Source organism: Alligator sinensis, unplaced genomic scaffold (assembly GCF_000455745.1).
Source record: "Alligator sinensis unplaced genomic scaffold, ASM45574v1 scaffold741_1, whole genome shotgun sequence".
In the NCBI taxonomy this organism is placed as follows: domain Eukaryota; kingdom Metazoa; phylum Chordata; order Crocodylia; family Alligatoridae; genus Alligator; species Alligator sinensis.
The window spans coordinates 1,138,454-1,154,051 of record NW_005842212.1 but is presented as its reverse complement, the minus strand read 5'-3'; the positions used below and the strand labels follow the sequence as shown (position 1 = coordinate 1,154,051).

At 48.6% G+C, this 15,598-nt stretch overlaps 1 protein-coding gene across 1 annotated transcript in view; it reads right to left on the bottom strand.

Moving 5' to 3' along the window:
* The window catches only part of RASGEF1C (RasGEF domain family member 1C), a 136,894-nt gene that overhangs the window by 37,790 nt on the left and 83,506 nt on the right, over positions 1-15,598 (bottom strand). Inside the window, 2 exon segments of the mRNA XM_006026839.3 lie at positions 1-27; positions 1,514-1,696. Of these exon segments, the coding sequence (XP_006026901.1) occupies positions 1-27; positions 1,514-1,690 (204 nt within the window). The 5' untranslated portion in view covers positions 1,691-1,696.

Genomic DNA, 15,598 nt, shown 5'->3' with positions numbered 1-15,598 from the left:
CAGCAGGAACGTGAAGATGTAGGCCTTCTGTGGAGCCAAAGAGGCAAACCTATTCTCAGAGGGCTGGAGAGCATGCGACATTTGCCAGAAAACGCCTTGAATGCCATCTCTAGACCTGCTCTTCTTACAAGGCACAGCTGCTTCCGATCCCCCATTTATAAAGAGACACAGGCATTTAGGCACACACTCGCCTTGAGCTTACACATGCGTGGGTACAGCACATCTGTAAATAGTGACGCCAGATTGATTGATTTATGACTGCCCAAGGGACCCCGGCATGTCTACCTGGAAGTTCACAAGCAGAAGATTATGTTGTACTTATTAAATTATAAACACGTGAACACACATCTTTCCTTGTGAGCAGTTATACTGCCAAGCCTTAGCAAAGTCATACGCAGACCTAAAAGTCACCGCAGCTTTGAAATGTCAGGTCCGTAAAATAAATGTTTATTCAAACGGTATTTTTCCAGCGAGTTTGAAATATATGCATGAATCTCCAGGACGAATCCTTAAATAGTATGCAACGTCATTTTGTGCCCTAACCTTCAGGCTCCTTCCCACAGACCCACCCCTGCCCCCGAAAAACAAGTAAAAGATTTCACATCCTGCACACTGCCTACTAACAAATCTGACAGTCTAATTTGGCCATTACCTATTTTTTATTGCTTTTCTCCTTTTTTTTTATTATTTATTTTCAGCTGATCAGAAAATGAGCTCTTGCTAATTTAAGACTCACTGAGCGTTCTGCATTGATACCTTTCCTGGGCCCTCAAACTGCCCAAAATTCAGTCATCCTCTTTGCTACTTCATAATACAGGCCATTGCATTGGGACGCATTACCACTTAAAAGACTTCCCATCAAACTCTGCCCTCAATTCCACCGAGATATGGCAAATCCACCGAAGTCAAAAGGGCTGCATGAGTGTAAGAGGAGAATCAGACCTCTTGGATTTGATTCTCGTTGTCAGTAGAGTTATTCTGCATTGACACTGGTGAAACAAAGATCAGAGTTTGTGCTCATGTGCAGAGGCGCTACGAGTTTGCATAGGATATCCTAGGCACGTTGTGAGCTGCCATAAGCCGCGGCTCTATGTTCACTCAGGGAATGCCGCACGCGCACAGAGCGGTCTGGGCGATTGTAGTGGCCTCTGAAGTTCAGCTAGTTTACTGCTCGTTCAGATTCAGAGCTATTTTGCTACAGCCAACAACTAAGCCTCTCCGGGATGTGCTGCTATTTTTTAAGTGCCCCCCTGCCTGCTAAATTGCAAATTCATCATCACCAGCGCTTTATTTCCCTTTTGTCTTATTTAACCAGGCAGCGGATCCCGAACTGGAGGCTCTTGCGTGGGAAAAATTACCAGAGCACTGCAACGACATTTAAAGCAATGCGTCGATTTACCCAACTTGAACTGTTTCAGTTTTCAAACGATCCCTCTTAGTTCTTAAATGGGCACATTTGCATTTGGGCATAAAGTGCCCCAATTCATCAAAGCTAAGCTGAAACCCTGCTTACTTCTGGGTAGTAATCAGCAGTAGGTATGAGGTGTTGGATTAAAGCATCTAGAGAGGCTGAGGTGAGGTTTCCATCCTGGAAGATCAGTCCACCTTGGTCATCTTCTTTCGATGAGTGTAGATGGGGACTGAAGCCGCAGGGAGCGAACATGCTGGTTGAGCTCAGCGCCTGGGACATGCCTTCCTGCAAGAGAAAGAGGTACCTGTCAGGAGACAGCTTGGAGGCCCTGAACCCCTGCGGCACAGGAACAACCTGGTGGTTAAGACAGACTGCAAGCAGGGCTTCCCGTTTGTAGGACGAGCGAGCTATCTTGGATATGCAACGCCCTCGCTGACACGCAGCGCTGCCTCCTGACCACACCTGCTCTGGGAAACCTGCTGCAAGAAAACAAGAGACTTGTTTCTGGAGGAGGAAGGCAACTGCCCATGGCACCCCTGGCACAGAGTAATAGAAGCAGCATTCTCCTATCTCCATCCTGCTCCTGGCCCTGGAGATTGCCGCACAGAGGATACACTTGGCCTGGACCCGTAGCAGCTTCTTGGGACAACGTGGAAGCCACAGACCTGAATCCATGAGCCCCTTGAAGCAGGCACCACCATACCCATGGAGCTACAACTCAAGCACAGGCCAGGAGACAGAGGGTAGGTTTCAGCTGTGGCTCGGGACACGGGCTGAAGATCCCACGGCTCCCGGGAGATGAAGGAGGGAGCACGAGGGATTGCAGAGCGAGGAGAAGGAGAAGGAAGGATATGGGAGTAGTGAGGGTCGAGGAGGAGCAAAGAAGGGACCGGGCACCAGGAGGGTGGCCGTGCGTGGGACTCGGCAAGGAGAAGGCAGCAAGAGAACCAGAGGAAGCACAAAGGAGACAGAAGGAATAATAGGAAAGCACGAAAAAGCCAGGAACATCAGTAATTTTTTTTTGGCGGAGGGGCCTGAAACTGGTCTCCTAACTCTATACAAGCACGCTTCAATAAATCTTCTCATTCTCAGCACCCACCGACTGCCGTACGAGGCACTGGGTGCTCCGAATACTGAATACCAAGCCGTGTAGTTAGGTGTCTATGTGGGAACCCAAGGGCACGATTTCAGACTCCAGGCCTTGAAAGTCCTGACATTAGCTGCACTCCTGCTGTTGCAGCGGCCGCCCGTGCTGGGATTTACGGGCTGCTTTTAGCGTTTATCCCGTCAGCCCAATCATTTCGGTCCGACTTGGGGGTCTAGAGGATGGTTATACTGCGGGCTGCAACACGCATCCAGCTGGCCCCGAAATCACCCGCAGACACTGCTCTGCCCCAGCGGTGGAAGGGGGGTGACAGGTACATCAGACAAGACACTGGCCCGCTCGTATCTGGGAGGTTTAAACTGGGACAAGCACCAGGAGTTCAAGAGAGAGGCATTTTCCAACCCTCAGGTCAGCCGAGGCTCCAGCTCTTGCTGAGAGCATAATCTCTCGCCGACTGACGAACAAGCCGCGTCCTGCAGCCTCCGGCCCCAGACCTCCCACGTGGAAGCACGCAAGGCTGCAAGGCAGAGCGAGCCCTGCCAGGGCTGCGTGCTCACGCAGAGACATCCTGCCTGATGCTTGCTCATCTGCTGTGGTCAGCTCACGGGGGAAGAGAGGCTTCTGGCCCGTCTCCCTCCTGCTCTCTGACCCCCTCCCCTGCACAGGTTTTTGCTGCCCCACGTCTTGCACGCTGCCTGCGACCCGGCCCTGCGCATCCATCGCCTGCGTTCCCATTTCACGACCTTTGGTGCGGCGCGCTAGCGAGCTCTGCTTTCGCTGCCCGTACAATGGGACGCTTTTGTGACTACAAAGCTGGCATTTAGCGAGTGCCCCTCACCCTGTCACAACCCTCACGTTGCCCCCAGCTTACACCATTGCCGAAGCCTTGCCAATTCAGAGAGCTCCTCCAGGCCACAGATCAAGACGCCCGTGTGAACACATGAAAGAGGCCATGAGCTGAACCCAAGCGCCACGGGAGACTGGGCTTTATCATCAAAGTTCTCATTACTTCACCCTTCAAAGACGGGTACGCTGCTCGGGATGCATGCAGCCCGGACACGGAGCGACTCTCACCCCCCCTCCAAAGAGGTATGCCGACACTGTTAATATTGGCAGCCCCCGGCTTAGCAGCGACTAAAAAAAAAGAAAATCCAGCCTTGACAGAAAACCAAAATAGACTACAGGGGCCCTTTTATTTTAGTTTTAAGAACAAAATCTCTGTTAAGGTAATTGAATATGTGTCACTCTTGCACGAATGGGAGCTGCAGCCTCTAATTTTAAAGAGTGTGCAGATGCATTTGTTAATAAGGCTCCAATAGCAAATAATTGCTGCTTTTTGTACCCTGTTCAGACCCCGGGCATTAAATGGGGAAAAGACTGCCAAATCCCATTTGTTATTTCTAACACTCTCTCTGTTACCTCTTGTTTCTATGGCAATAATCCCAAGAAAGATTACATGTTCATATAGATCGCAAAATAAATCTCCTGGCTATCGTGTTGCCTGAGCCAGGAATAGAGTTAAAAAGCTGTAAATTTATAGGACATTTTCTTGCATCAATGCAAAATACAGATTTCAGGGATATAATTTGTGCCGTGTAATTCCTCATTGTCAGCACCATTTTTATTATCCAATAGTAATGTGTCCGAAGAGGCGACTGCCTGAACCTCTGCATCTCATTATGAGGGAAATTTGGGGAACAATGCAATGTATGCTACTTCCAAAAATCATTTGGGTTTTTCAAGCTAAATAAGCAGGGCATGTGCAGCTGTCGTCGGTGCTGCTTGCGGTAAGAAACACAGAACTCCACCTCCCGCCACGCGCCGCTGAATCAGATTCCAAAAATCCACTGGCAGACGCTCACGGCCTCCGCGGGAGTCAGTTCGCAGGCAGATAACAGCCTTGTACAACTGCCAGCTTAAGACATTGCTGGGAAAGAGGCTTGTGCTGCAGTATGGAAGGTCTCGAGTTCAAATCCCGGTGAGCAGCGTTATGCAGGCAGAGTCTTGCATATAGTGAAGGGCAACTGGACCAGACTAAGAAACCTGAGTGAAAAGTAAAGCTTTTGCACCATCAAACCCTGGACTGAAGTTCACTCCAACAAGGACAGTAATGTGTTAAGCAGGAAGGCAGCATGCTGCGCGCGGGCTCTTTCCCAAGCTGCAACCGAAAATCAAACTGTTCTTTCTGTCCTTTTGAACAACTTGCAAAGACGGATTCCCTTTAATGCAGATCTGTTTCTGGAAGAAGCTGTAGCTGGACATACGCTATCAATCACCATAATATAGAAAATGAAAACACTAAGTGCACTGAATGCAAAAAACCAAGGGACATTTGTCTTATTTGTCTGCAGTGATGGATGTTAATAATGGGCACACGTGTCTTTTTCTCCGTGTGTTGCAATCTTGTCCCATCCCTTGCATATGCTACTGCGATACACTGATGTCAGGTGAGAAGGTGAAGGCTTCCTGTTTAACTTCAAACCTTGCAAATATAACCACAATCAACCCAGCTGTATCTTTACACAACTGTGCAAGGCCACAAACCTTCTTAGTGCCCGACCAGCCCAGGCTACTCGGCACATAAAGGCCCACAACTAAAAAAGGGCCATTGCTAAGTGCTCTAGGAGTGATGGCAGTTAAATACCATCCATCTCTCGAGCCCTCTTGTTGCTGGTGGGCATTGAGGGGGTTATTGGCAGGTGGTCTGGGTGAGTGGGAGCATTCCCCAAGAAAAGAAAAGACGCGAGAGATCCAGCATATTCCAGCGTTCAAACCATTGGCGTGCTCCTTAAGAAAGTCCAGGGGAAGATGCTTTTCTTTGGGTGGGGGTTTCTGAAGGCATCCTAGGGGAGAGGGGGAAATAGAATAGCATCTTTGGCAGCCCTTGCATAGGGGACAGTCAGGCCAGCAGGCTCCTGAACAGGGCCATATCCTGGGACAAACAGGCCAGATCTGAGTTATTGTGCCTCTACACCAATACAGAGGGAGCGTTAAATGCCACTCGCTCCCAACCGTGGCGTGTTGTATCCACTTTGCAGGAGGAAAAACTGAGCAGACAGGGCACAGGGCAGCGGACAAACTGGCCAATACAACCGGTGCTAATCAAGAACGCTCTCTGTGGGCCGTTCCCTAGTTTACAGCTCGGGAAACCAGTGACCTCCAGAGAAGCAAGAAGCAACAGAATCCGCTGCGTCCTGCTGTGCTTATTTAAGGTTTTTAAATGGGAGATATGATGTAGTTGGCCAAGGATAATGAGATGCAAAGCTCAGGCAATATCCACTCTTCAAAGACACTTATATTAGATAATCAAAATGCAGCTTGCCGGACCTGAAGAATTACACTGCATATATTATAACCCTAAGTAGCATATTTCCACTGCAGAAAAAGGGGGACCATTTCAATATTATATTCATAACAAAGATAGATTTTTAGCTCACACAACTGTTCTTTTATTCCTCTTGCTCTTTTCTCTCCCTTCCTTTCTTACATATTCATTAAACTCTTGAGCTTTTATATTGTAGTTCTTCTATGACTTTGTTTCACTGTATTACAGCCATTTAAAAATTAACTAAGCTATCTAAAAAAGAAATGGGAGAATTACGTCAATACACTGCTTTTTGGCTTTCCCAACTGGGTCAGCATGATATTCCAACTCAGTGATTTCTACTGCGCGAGGCTTTAGAAGTCTCTGATGTGTAATAAATGACACAATGCTACGTAAAAATTATGTTTTCTTTTGGTAAAAACGCACAGCGAGATGTTTTACCCACCTTGGGATTCAGCAGAGGCCAAGAAAGGATTTGGGGACTTAATCCACTGAGCCAGAAAGAACTAAAACTCTGAGCGGCGCTGTGCTGAGAGCCTGCGTTCGGTGGGCGGGAAGGAGGACTTCCCTACAAATCCCAAAAGATGTGCACAGGCTTTTGCACTAGCAGCTGCATAGCTCGTGGTCAGTCCCTTGCACAGAAGGTTTCTGCTCGTGGCAGGAGCAGGCTTGCTTGGGGTCAGTCTAACAGTGCTCGTACCAGACAGCGGGCATCCAGCAGGATTCAATTTTGGGCATGTGCTTGTGCATGCGGCAGGAGAAGCCCTCCTGCCTGCTGGCAGACGTACACCTCCTCTCTGACCGATGGAAAGCTTCTGCGGATGTCCAGCAGCGGGCAGGAGGCGTGTGAGCGCTTGTAAGCCATCTGCCGTCTGCTGCGGGCACTTCCCGGGAGTGCCCCCCTCCACCCACGCCCATCACGGCGCGGAGTCAAGAGGTGTTGGCAGAAGCAAGACTGCTCTTCCAGAAGCACTTGGCTGTGTTCACTCTGGTAGCAGAAACCAGACACTGGAGACAAAGCCTAGGTCTGCGACTTTACTTCTTGGCACCAGTCACACGACCCAGGGCAGCAGGAGTCAGATACCACCTTACCAGGTCCAGGTTGCAGGCTAAGGTTGCCAAAGTCAGTGTCCAAGGTTGTGTGCTAAGCAGGAGTGAAAGGAACTTAGCCAGGGGACTAACTTCAAACCTTGTTGTATTAGGTGGATACAACGAGCCAGATTTCCAGTGGTCTTTAAGTGTCTGAAGATAGACAGGCACCTCCGGGATTTGCAGAAGTGCCCAAGCAAGCTGGGCACTCACCTCCCACCGATTTTGAGTTGAAACTTCAGGTGCTTTGAAAAAAAAAAATCCCTCCCAGCACCTCGGTGCATCTTTAGGCACCAAAATATCTTTCAACCTAGGAGACTGAGCAGAGCGGGTACTGGAGAGGCTGCTAAGGCTTCACAGGAGACTGGTCTCCTTCCCCCTGTGTGGACGCTCTCTCCTACTACACAGCCGCCGAGCATTTCAAATGGTCCTGACCTACGAATTGCTACTTTACTTCTTGGCACCAGTCACACGATCCAGGGTAGAAAGAGTCAGATACCACCTTCCTAGATCCAGTTGTTACAGGGCTCCAGGAGCTGCTGTAAAACTGCCCCTGACTCCAGCTAATGTGGACACAATAAGTAATACGAGAAGCATTTAATCTATTTTTGCCGGCTTTGATGTGATAAGTGTTTCATCCTTGTATCAAAAAGCTAATCATGCTGTTTACTTTTGATCTTGAATTCCTCTCGCCCTTCCATCTGTTCCATCTCTCTCGGGGAGAAGCAAGGAGGAAAGTCAGCATCATGTGCTGAGTAGAGCTGGTGGGAAATTGCTTTTACAGGCTACAAAATTCCAGGATTGCAACTTCTGTGCTTCAAAAGAAGCCCTTCTGAATGGTTTTCCCACAAACAGCGACAAAGAAACCCACCCCGTTGCAGAATTAACAAGACCTGATGGGTCCAGCGTCCCAGAGTCAAGTCTGGCTCTGCCATTCTTCCGCGTCCCAGGAGCGCTCTAGCCACCAGACCGCTGGCTGCCAGCCGGCATTAGCCAGGCAGAGTACAGACTTGAACTGAGTATCCCACATCCCCGCTGAATGCCCCAGCTCCAAGGGTCCTCGCTGTTCTGGGCTGGGCAGTGGCTTCCCTCTCCATTCCCACCTGACACTGATATACTTTTTTGGATTAAATTTCCATCAAGAACATGATGTTCCCGGGAACATGCTCAGTTTTGACAATTCAGCATTTTTGGATGACATTTTTTGGATGGAATGCTTTTTCCAGTCCGCTCGATCGCACCAACCAGCTGCCGTGGCTGCACAAAGTGACCTTTGGGAAGAACCGAGTGAAAGGGTTTGCTCGTATGCAATTGCCCCGGGGGCTGAGAGATGGGATCTTCCGCTCCCTCTGGTCTCCCAGCTGCCCGCTCTGTTGGGCCAGGACCGCACCGGCAGAGCCCGAGAGCAGCAGCCTCTGTCCATAGGGTATGAGCCGACGAAGTGCAGATCAGCTACGGGGATCTGCCCAGAGCACAGAAAATCCTGTGCAGATTCACCTCCAATCCTCCTGCCATCTATCTTATTTCATTGCAGCACGGTGCAAGGTGCTCATGTGTGGACAGTCAGGGCAGGCTCTGCCCTGAGATGCTTACAGTGTAAGAAGACGCAGATTAATGACGAAATGAGAAAAGGAAGGAAGAAAGCGGCTGGGTCATACTGTGAGCAAATGCCGCCACGAAGAAGAGCAGACAAGACTGCCGAGTGCCAGCCTACGGTATCTCTAGTCATCCCCCAGGCCTGGCACAAGAGCCTCTGTCATTGCTTCGCCTTCAGGGTTTAGCAACTGGTGCTTGGTAGACACAGCGCAGAACAAGGCTTATTTTGCTGGGAGCATCCTTCGTCCTGAACTCAACAGACTGCTTGAAGGCAACAGCTCGTGCCAGGACGCTTTCCCTGTTAGCAAGCAGCATTTGGCAGCAAGACCTCCCGGCAACGCTGGCTGAAGACACCAGACATTTTAACGTGAAGCGCGTGCTGCTTTTGTCTGACTAATCATGCCTGTTTGCAAGGAGCAGCGTTTAGGGGCCTGTAAGCATCAGATTAATAGGCCAGTATTAACGTTCTGGATTTACAGCCCTGCCCTCTCCAAGCATTTATTTGTCATCAGCTGGGTCTTTACGGTGAAGGCCTGTTGCAAGCATTCAAAAAAACCCACCGCCTGACTAATCTGCTTTCTCCCATTGTACTGGGAAGCAGCGGTTGCGTGTCCACGCGGGGCGGAGGGAATAATACTGGGAGTGCTCTTCGACAGGTCGCCAAGCCAAAAGCTAGGAAAGCGCTATCTTGTCTTGTCAGTGCTTACCTATCTGTACCTTCCCATGGGATTTATTCCCATCCTGATACCTCTTTCCTTGCTGCCTTTATTCATTGAAGTCTGACTTGCTCTTCTCCACAGATGCATTTTAGCTGCCCTTACCCTGCTCCGAGTTACCGAAGATGGCAGGGTGCCTAACCGTCTCCACCGTGGCCATGGCCTCGTCACCTGCTCCCTCGCTCACTCGTGAAGTGCTTTCGGGATGCTCTGGATATGAGAGCCACAGCACGAGAGTCCAGCCCTTTTGGGCTAACAATGACGGCTTGCTGCCCCTCCGCGCCGCTCTCTGGAGAGTTGGGAAAGCCACACCGAGATGCCATCTATATGGTCTCAGGGAAAAGCTTAAACAGGGCAGGGATCCATGTCATAATGGTCGACATGATCAAAGCATTTTGTTTTTAAAAAAGGTGACGCGTTTAAACTGTGGGGGGTGAATCCAGGGTTTTGACCTCATTCTTTCCCGGTGTAAGCCCTCCACAGCAATGGGCATTAGTCTGAAAGCTCAGTAAGTAAAGACCTGAGGATTTGGGCACGCTTACTGCACAATGCTACGTGTAGCCGATGTCTAGGCTCTCCTTGCAGGGACTATAGAGTAGGAAGGACTGGGGAAGCTCCGTTTTGAGGATGTCATAAAAACTTCAGCTCAGAGCAGCACTTTCACCTTCTTCCTCATTCTCCAAGCCAAGATCTCTAAAGCTCTGAGCTTTGTGCTAATGGCATGCTGGGATCATGCTTGCTTATCTAGGAAAGCTTCGCCACATCATTATTTCATGACTGCACGTCTGCCAGAGGAGCTGCTGGGCCTCGGAGTCACTTGACTAATGGAGCCGGTTCAGGTCTCTGTGCAAATCCAGCTCCGTATAAATGAAGGTGGAAGGATGCAGCATGGTCGTGCTGGAGCAATTCACCCTTCTCACAATCCACTGAATGCAAGATCCACCAACAGACTAAGAGAAAGGAGTAGAAGAGCAAAACCTGCTGGTTGACATCCTGGGCTGAGATGGAGAAAATTGGCATCCGTTCCCTGCCCTGGCACAGACCTCCATTGCTGTGAGCAAGGCGTTTACCCGCTCCATCCTTCCACGTCTCTTCTGCAAGGTGGAGATAACACCATTCCCTTTTCTTTCCCCCTTTGTTTAGTGTGTCCATTTCGACTGTAATCTCTTTGGAGCGAGGACAGTCTCTTGCTCTGTGTTTGCACACCACTTAGCCCAAAGGGGCCACGATCTCAGTTGAGATCGCCACTATTATACGAGTAACAAAAACAGGAGAGCCGGGGGGACCCTATCTATCACCGGCTGCTTTCTGGGAGGTACATTTTCCATGCTAATTGTAAAGCTATTCGTTTTAGCAGAGGAATACATTCACAGTTATTAAGTCATAAACATCCCGATCTTTCTCCCACTGTTTTAGCAGGAGGGGAACGGGGAAGATTGAGAGGGAGAGATCACTGGTGTTTCAGGAAGCCGGAGGAAAGTAAGTCACATACTGAACTAACTTTCTGGTTGTCAGGGCTGGGGTTATAAATGGTTTTTCAGTGCATGTGGGTGGTGTTAAGAACATTATTATGTATTTGATGCTGATGTAATTAGGAAGCTGGTGGCAGATGTTGCTTTCTTTTCACCTTTTTCAACAGGCCATAAAACATTCAATTTACAGTCCGTAAAGTTGTAAAATTGCACAAAACTCAACCTGTCAATCCCGCTAACACCGGGGATGTTTAAATGAGGGATATAATGAAGCCATGCGACGTACAAATGCACAGTAATCACAAGGGATAAGCACTGGGGGAATGAGAAGGTGGGAAAATGTGATTGCAAACTTCTAAGTATAAACAGGTGATTCAATTTGGTAGTACGTAGGATCCTCCCTGTGCTCCTGCTTGTTCCTCGCGTAGACTGGAAGCTGCAACGGAGACATCCATGACCCAAATTTTACAAGCGTAGCAAGAGATTTTGGGTGGCTCAAATCTAGGGTATCAAATCTCAGATGCCGGAAAAGGTGTCTGAGCATCAGACACCCCCCAAAAATCACAAGTCACTCTAGAAGATGTATGCCTTTAGTCGAGCTGTTCTGAGTTTCCACTTGGCCATTGGCACTGATAACAAGACACACATCTGTGGTACAAGACTGGACTCGGGTAATAAAAGTGAGACGACCACTATGAGAATTTGGGTGGGATATACTCTCAACTGGACACGATCCATCAACCTGAAGGGGGACTTACTCCTAAGGGCTGAGCATTTGAGCTGTCTTTCATATTTGGAAAATGTATTTTTTTGGCAACCCCCCCACCAAACTGGAAACCAAACTATTTTGGCCAAAACCAATATTTCAATCCAGAAGTATCGGCCTGGTGCTTCATGGGAGCTGGAGTTTCAATCTTGCTCCCTGGATGGTCCTACTCTTGGAGAGCGGGAGCAGCCCATCAGCCCAGAGACAAGGGAATGAGGACATAAAGCCATGAATCCTGAGGCCCACGAGGCAATGTGGACGCAAGTCAATTGAAAAAAAAAAGTGATGTTCAGGCCTTCCGTTTCTCAAAGAAAGACACTGACATTTTTCTGTCCAGAGCAGACATTTTTCCATCAGAAAGGTGACAGAAAATATTTAACCAGCTTTAGTCAAGACACGTGACCCAGGAGCTCCAAGCTCGCGTATCTGTTACAGCACAGACTCAAGCAAAGGGCTATTGCACCGACTTCCAGGTCCCTGATGGGCACAGAGCAGGCATGGCAGAGGGGGACGCCCCTGCTCCCATCTGTGGCCCCTTCTTCCCAAGGACCCCGACTCACGCGTGTGCAATGTTACCAGCTGCCCTTTCCCTTCCTGACCTGGACGTTTCATTCCAAGCCCCCAGAAATCAGTGGGAGTCTCTCCCATGATTTCAGGGGGCTTTGACTCCCTTTGACCCCCGATGTTGCCATGTCAAGACAAAGCCTATGTTTGCTTCCTGATCCTACACTGTAAGTCAGTCCATGGGGGGAGAGAAGCACGTATCTAATCAGCAGCATTTGTTCTAACAGGATAACGCAATGATGATGAGCGTGATCATAGCTGCTGCTGTATTTCAGCTTTATGTCAGATATTTTGCAATCAAAATATTACACTGGAAAACCAATGAGGACTACCAATTACCTAAAAATCTGACGATAAGGTTGCGATTGAAAGCGGCCCGATTTATAGGCGAGGAGGCGGCGCTAACTCAATTACCGGTACGCTGCGTGCAAGGACAAGGTCACCTTGCTGGAGGACCGTTCTTGTTTATGCTCACGTCTGTAAATTTTGTTTGATGGGGAAAAAAACGAAAAACTGATTAGCATGAATTTGGTAGACAGTCCCAAGTAGAATGTAAATCAGAAATGGGAAGATTTATGGCCAATTAAATTGAATTCCAATCAAAATCCCATCCAGGCAACAGTTCCCTGGGGGCTTCAATTTGTTAGCGCCACATTTTTTCTAATAACTTGCCTTTTCATGTAGCATCAGCAATAATAAAAGCCCTTCAATAACAAGCAGAGCAGCAAACACATCATTTATCTTAAAATGCCATCATTTGGAATAAAAATGAACTAAAGCCATGAAGTGTAATCACTGAAAACCAACTCTGTCTGGATTCACATTGGGTACAAAGCTTCTCGCACAGCCTGGGACTAAATTCGCTCCTCATCAGATTAATTCAAACTCAAGTCTCTGTGGACAGACATTTTTAGGATTATCACCAGGGGCAGGATCAGAATCCAGCCCCTGAGGTCTATAACTTGATAACGTGATCCCATACTACTCTCAACAACAGCTTTGGCATGTCTGAGGAAAAGCGGACAGGGCTCCGCTGTATATTGTGACAAAATTACTACTACTATGGTTACAGGAATACTAAAAAAAGTACCAAACCGTCAAATATATCTGCAGTCCTGCTGCATACTACAAGTTACCCTGTTACTCATGAAAGTTGGGCAACTTACTGTCTTCAATGCATCTTCTTCTCAAACCTTACTTCTTCACCTCTTACAGTTCCCTGCCACTCTAAAACACCTGGCAAAGAGTCACAAATGATATACAGAACTATTTTTGGTGCACCTGAAATAATGGTGAACAGAATAGAAACATATCAGACTCTAAAAAATGTACGTGATTCACTAAGTGCCAGAACCATGCTATAAAACTCACAGATGGACCCGGATCCAAGGAATGTATAAGCTAAAGACCCCATTCAGGAACCATTGAAGTCAATGAGAAGAATTCAACTGACTTCAATAGATTTTGGACAACACACCCAAAAGAAACCTCACAAATAACTAGGGAAGAACACAAGAGCATTGCTCGGGCATGCAGGGATGAAGTCAGGAAGGCCAAGGCGCAACTGGAGTTGCAGCTAGCAAGGGATGTGAAAGGTAACAAGGATTGCTACAAGTATGTTGGTAGTAAGAGGACGATCAGGGAAAGCGTGGGTTCCTTCCTGAATGGGGGAGGCAACCTGGTGATAGGGGATGCAGAAAAGGCTGAAGAGCTCAATGCCTTTTTTGCCTCTGTCTTCACAGGCAAGGTCAGCTTCCAGACTACTGCACCGGGCAGCACAGTTTGGGGAGGAGGGGAGCAGCCAACAGTGATGAAAGATCAGGTTAGGGACTATTCAGAAAAGGTGGACGTGTACAAGTCCATGGGGCTGGATGGGATGCACCCAAGGGTGATGAGGGAGTTGGCTGATGTGATTAGCTACTGGCCATCATCTTTGAAAACTCATGGTGAGCAGGAGAGGTTCCGGATGATTGGAAAAGGGCAAACATAGTGCTCATATTTAAGAAAAGGAAAAAGGAGGATCCAGGGAACTACAGACCAGTCAGCCTCACCTCAGTCCCTGGAAAAATCCTGGAGCAGATCCTCAAGGAATCCAGTTCTAATCACTTGGAGGAGTAAAAGGTGATTAGGAGCAGCCAGCATGGATTCACCAGGGGCAAGTCATGCCTGACCAACCTGATTGCCTTCTATGATGAGGTGACTGGCTCTGTGGATGTGGGGAGACCGGTGGATGTTGTACAAGTTGATTTTAACAAGGCTTTTAATATAGTCTGCAACAACATTCTTGCAGGCAAGCTAAGGAAGTACTGGGCTGGGGTATGGTGCATAGAAAACTGGCTGGAGCATCAGGCTCAGAGAGCAGTAATCAATGGCTCGATGTCTAGTTGGCAGCCGGTATCAAGTGGAGTGCCCCAGGGTCAGTCCTAGCGCCGGTTTTGTTCAATATCTTCATCAACGACCTGGAAGATGGCAGAGTGCACTCTCAGCAAGTTGCAGACGACACTGAACTGGGGGGAGCAGTAGATATGCTGGAGGGCAGGGTCACGATTCAGAGGGACCTAGACAAATTGGAGGATTGGACCAAAAGAAATCTCATAAGGTTCAACAAGGACAAGTGCAAAGTCCTGCACTTAGGACAACAATCCCATGCACTACTACAGCCTGGGGCTGCCTGGCTGGGCAGCAGCACTGCAGAAAAGGGCCTGGGGGTGACAGTGGGCAATAACTGAACAGGAGCCAGCAGTGTGCCCTTGGTGCCAAGAAGGCTGACGGCATCCTGGGCTCCATCGGTAGAAGCGTTGCCAGCAGATCAAGGGCAGTGATTCTTCCCCTCTATTCAGCACTGGGGAGGCCACATCTGGAGTCCTGTGTCCAGTTCTGGGCCCCCACGACAGAAAGGATGTGGACAAGTTGGAAAGAGTCCAATGGAGGGCAACGAAAATGGTTCAGGGTCTGGAGCACATGACTTGTGAGGAAAGACCGAGAGAAGTGGGCTTATTTAGTCTAGAGAAGAGAAGACAGAGAGGACTTAATAGCAGCCTTCAACCACCTGAAGGGGGTCCAAAGAGGATGGAGCTGGACCATTCTCAGTGGGGGCAGATGGCAGAACAAGGAGCAATGGGCTCAAGTTGCGACAAGGGAAGTTTAGGTTAGATAGTAGGAAAAACTCTCTCACTAGGAGGGTGGTGAAGCACTGAAACAGGTCACCCAGAGAGGTGGCGGACTCTCCATTTTTGGAGGTTTTCAAAACCCAGCCAGACAAAGCCTTGGCTGGGACAATGTAGTTGGGGCTGGTCCTGCTTTGAGCAGGGGGTTGGACTCGATGTGACCTCCTGAGGTCCCGTCCAGCCCTAACTTTGATTCTATGATCATCACACTAATGAAAATGGAGGTGACATTAGGCTGAACTGACAAACGGTGGCTTATTAGAATCATGGAGGAACACTTTAATCAAGGGATTTAAGGATGAAAAATAGCTCTAAATCAAAATCATCTTGTGACTTGTGCAACAATATTTGCTTGGATTTCATTCATCCCTGTTGCCCTTAAATCCA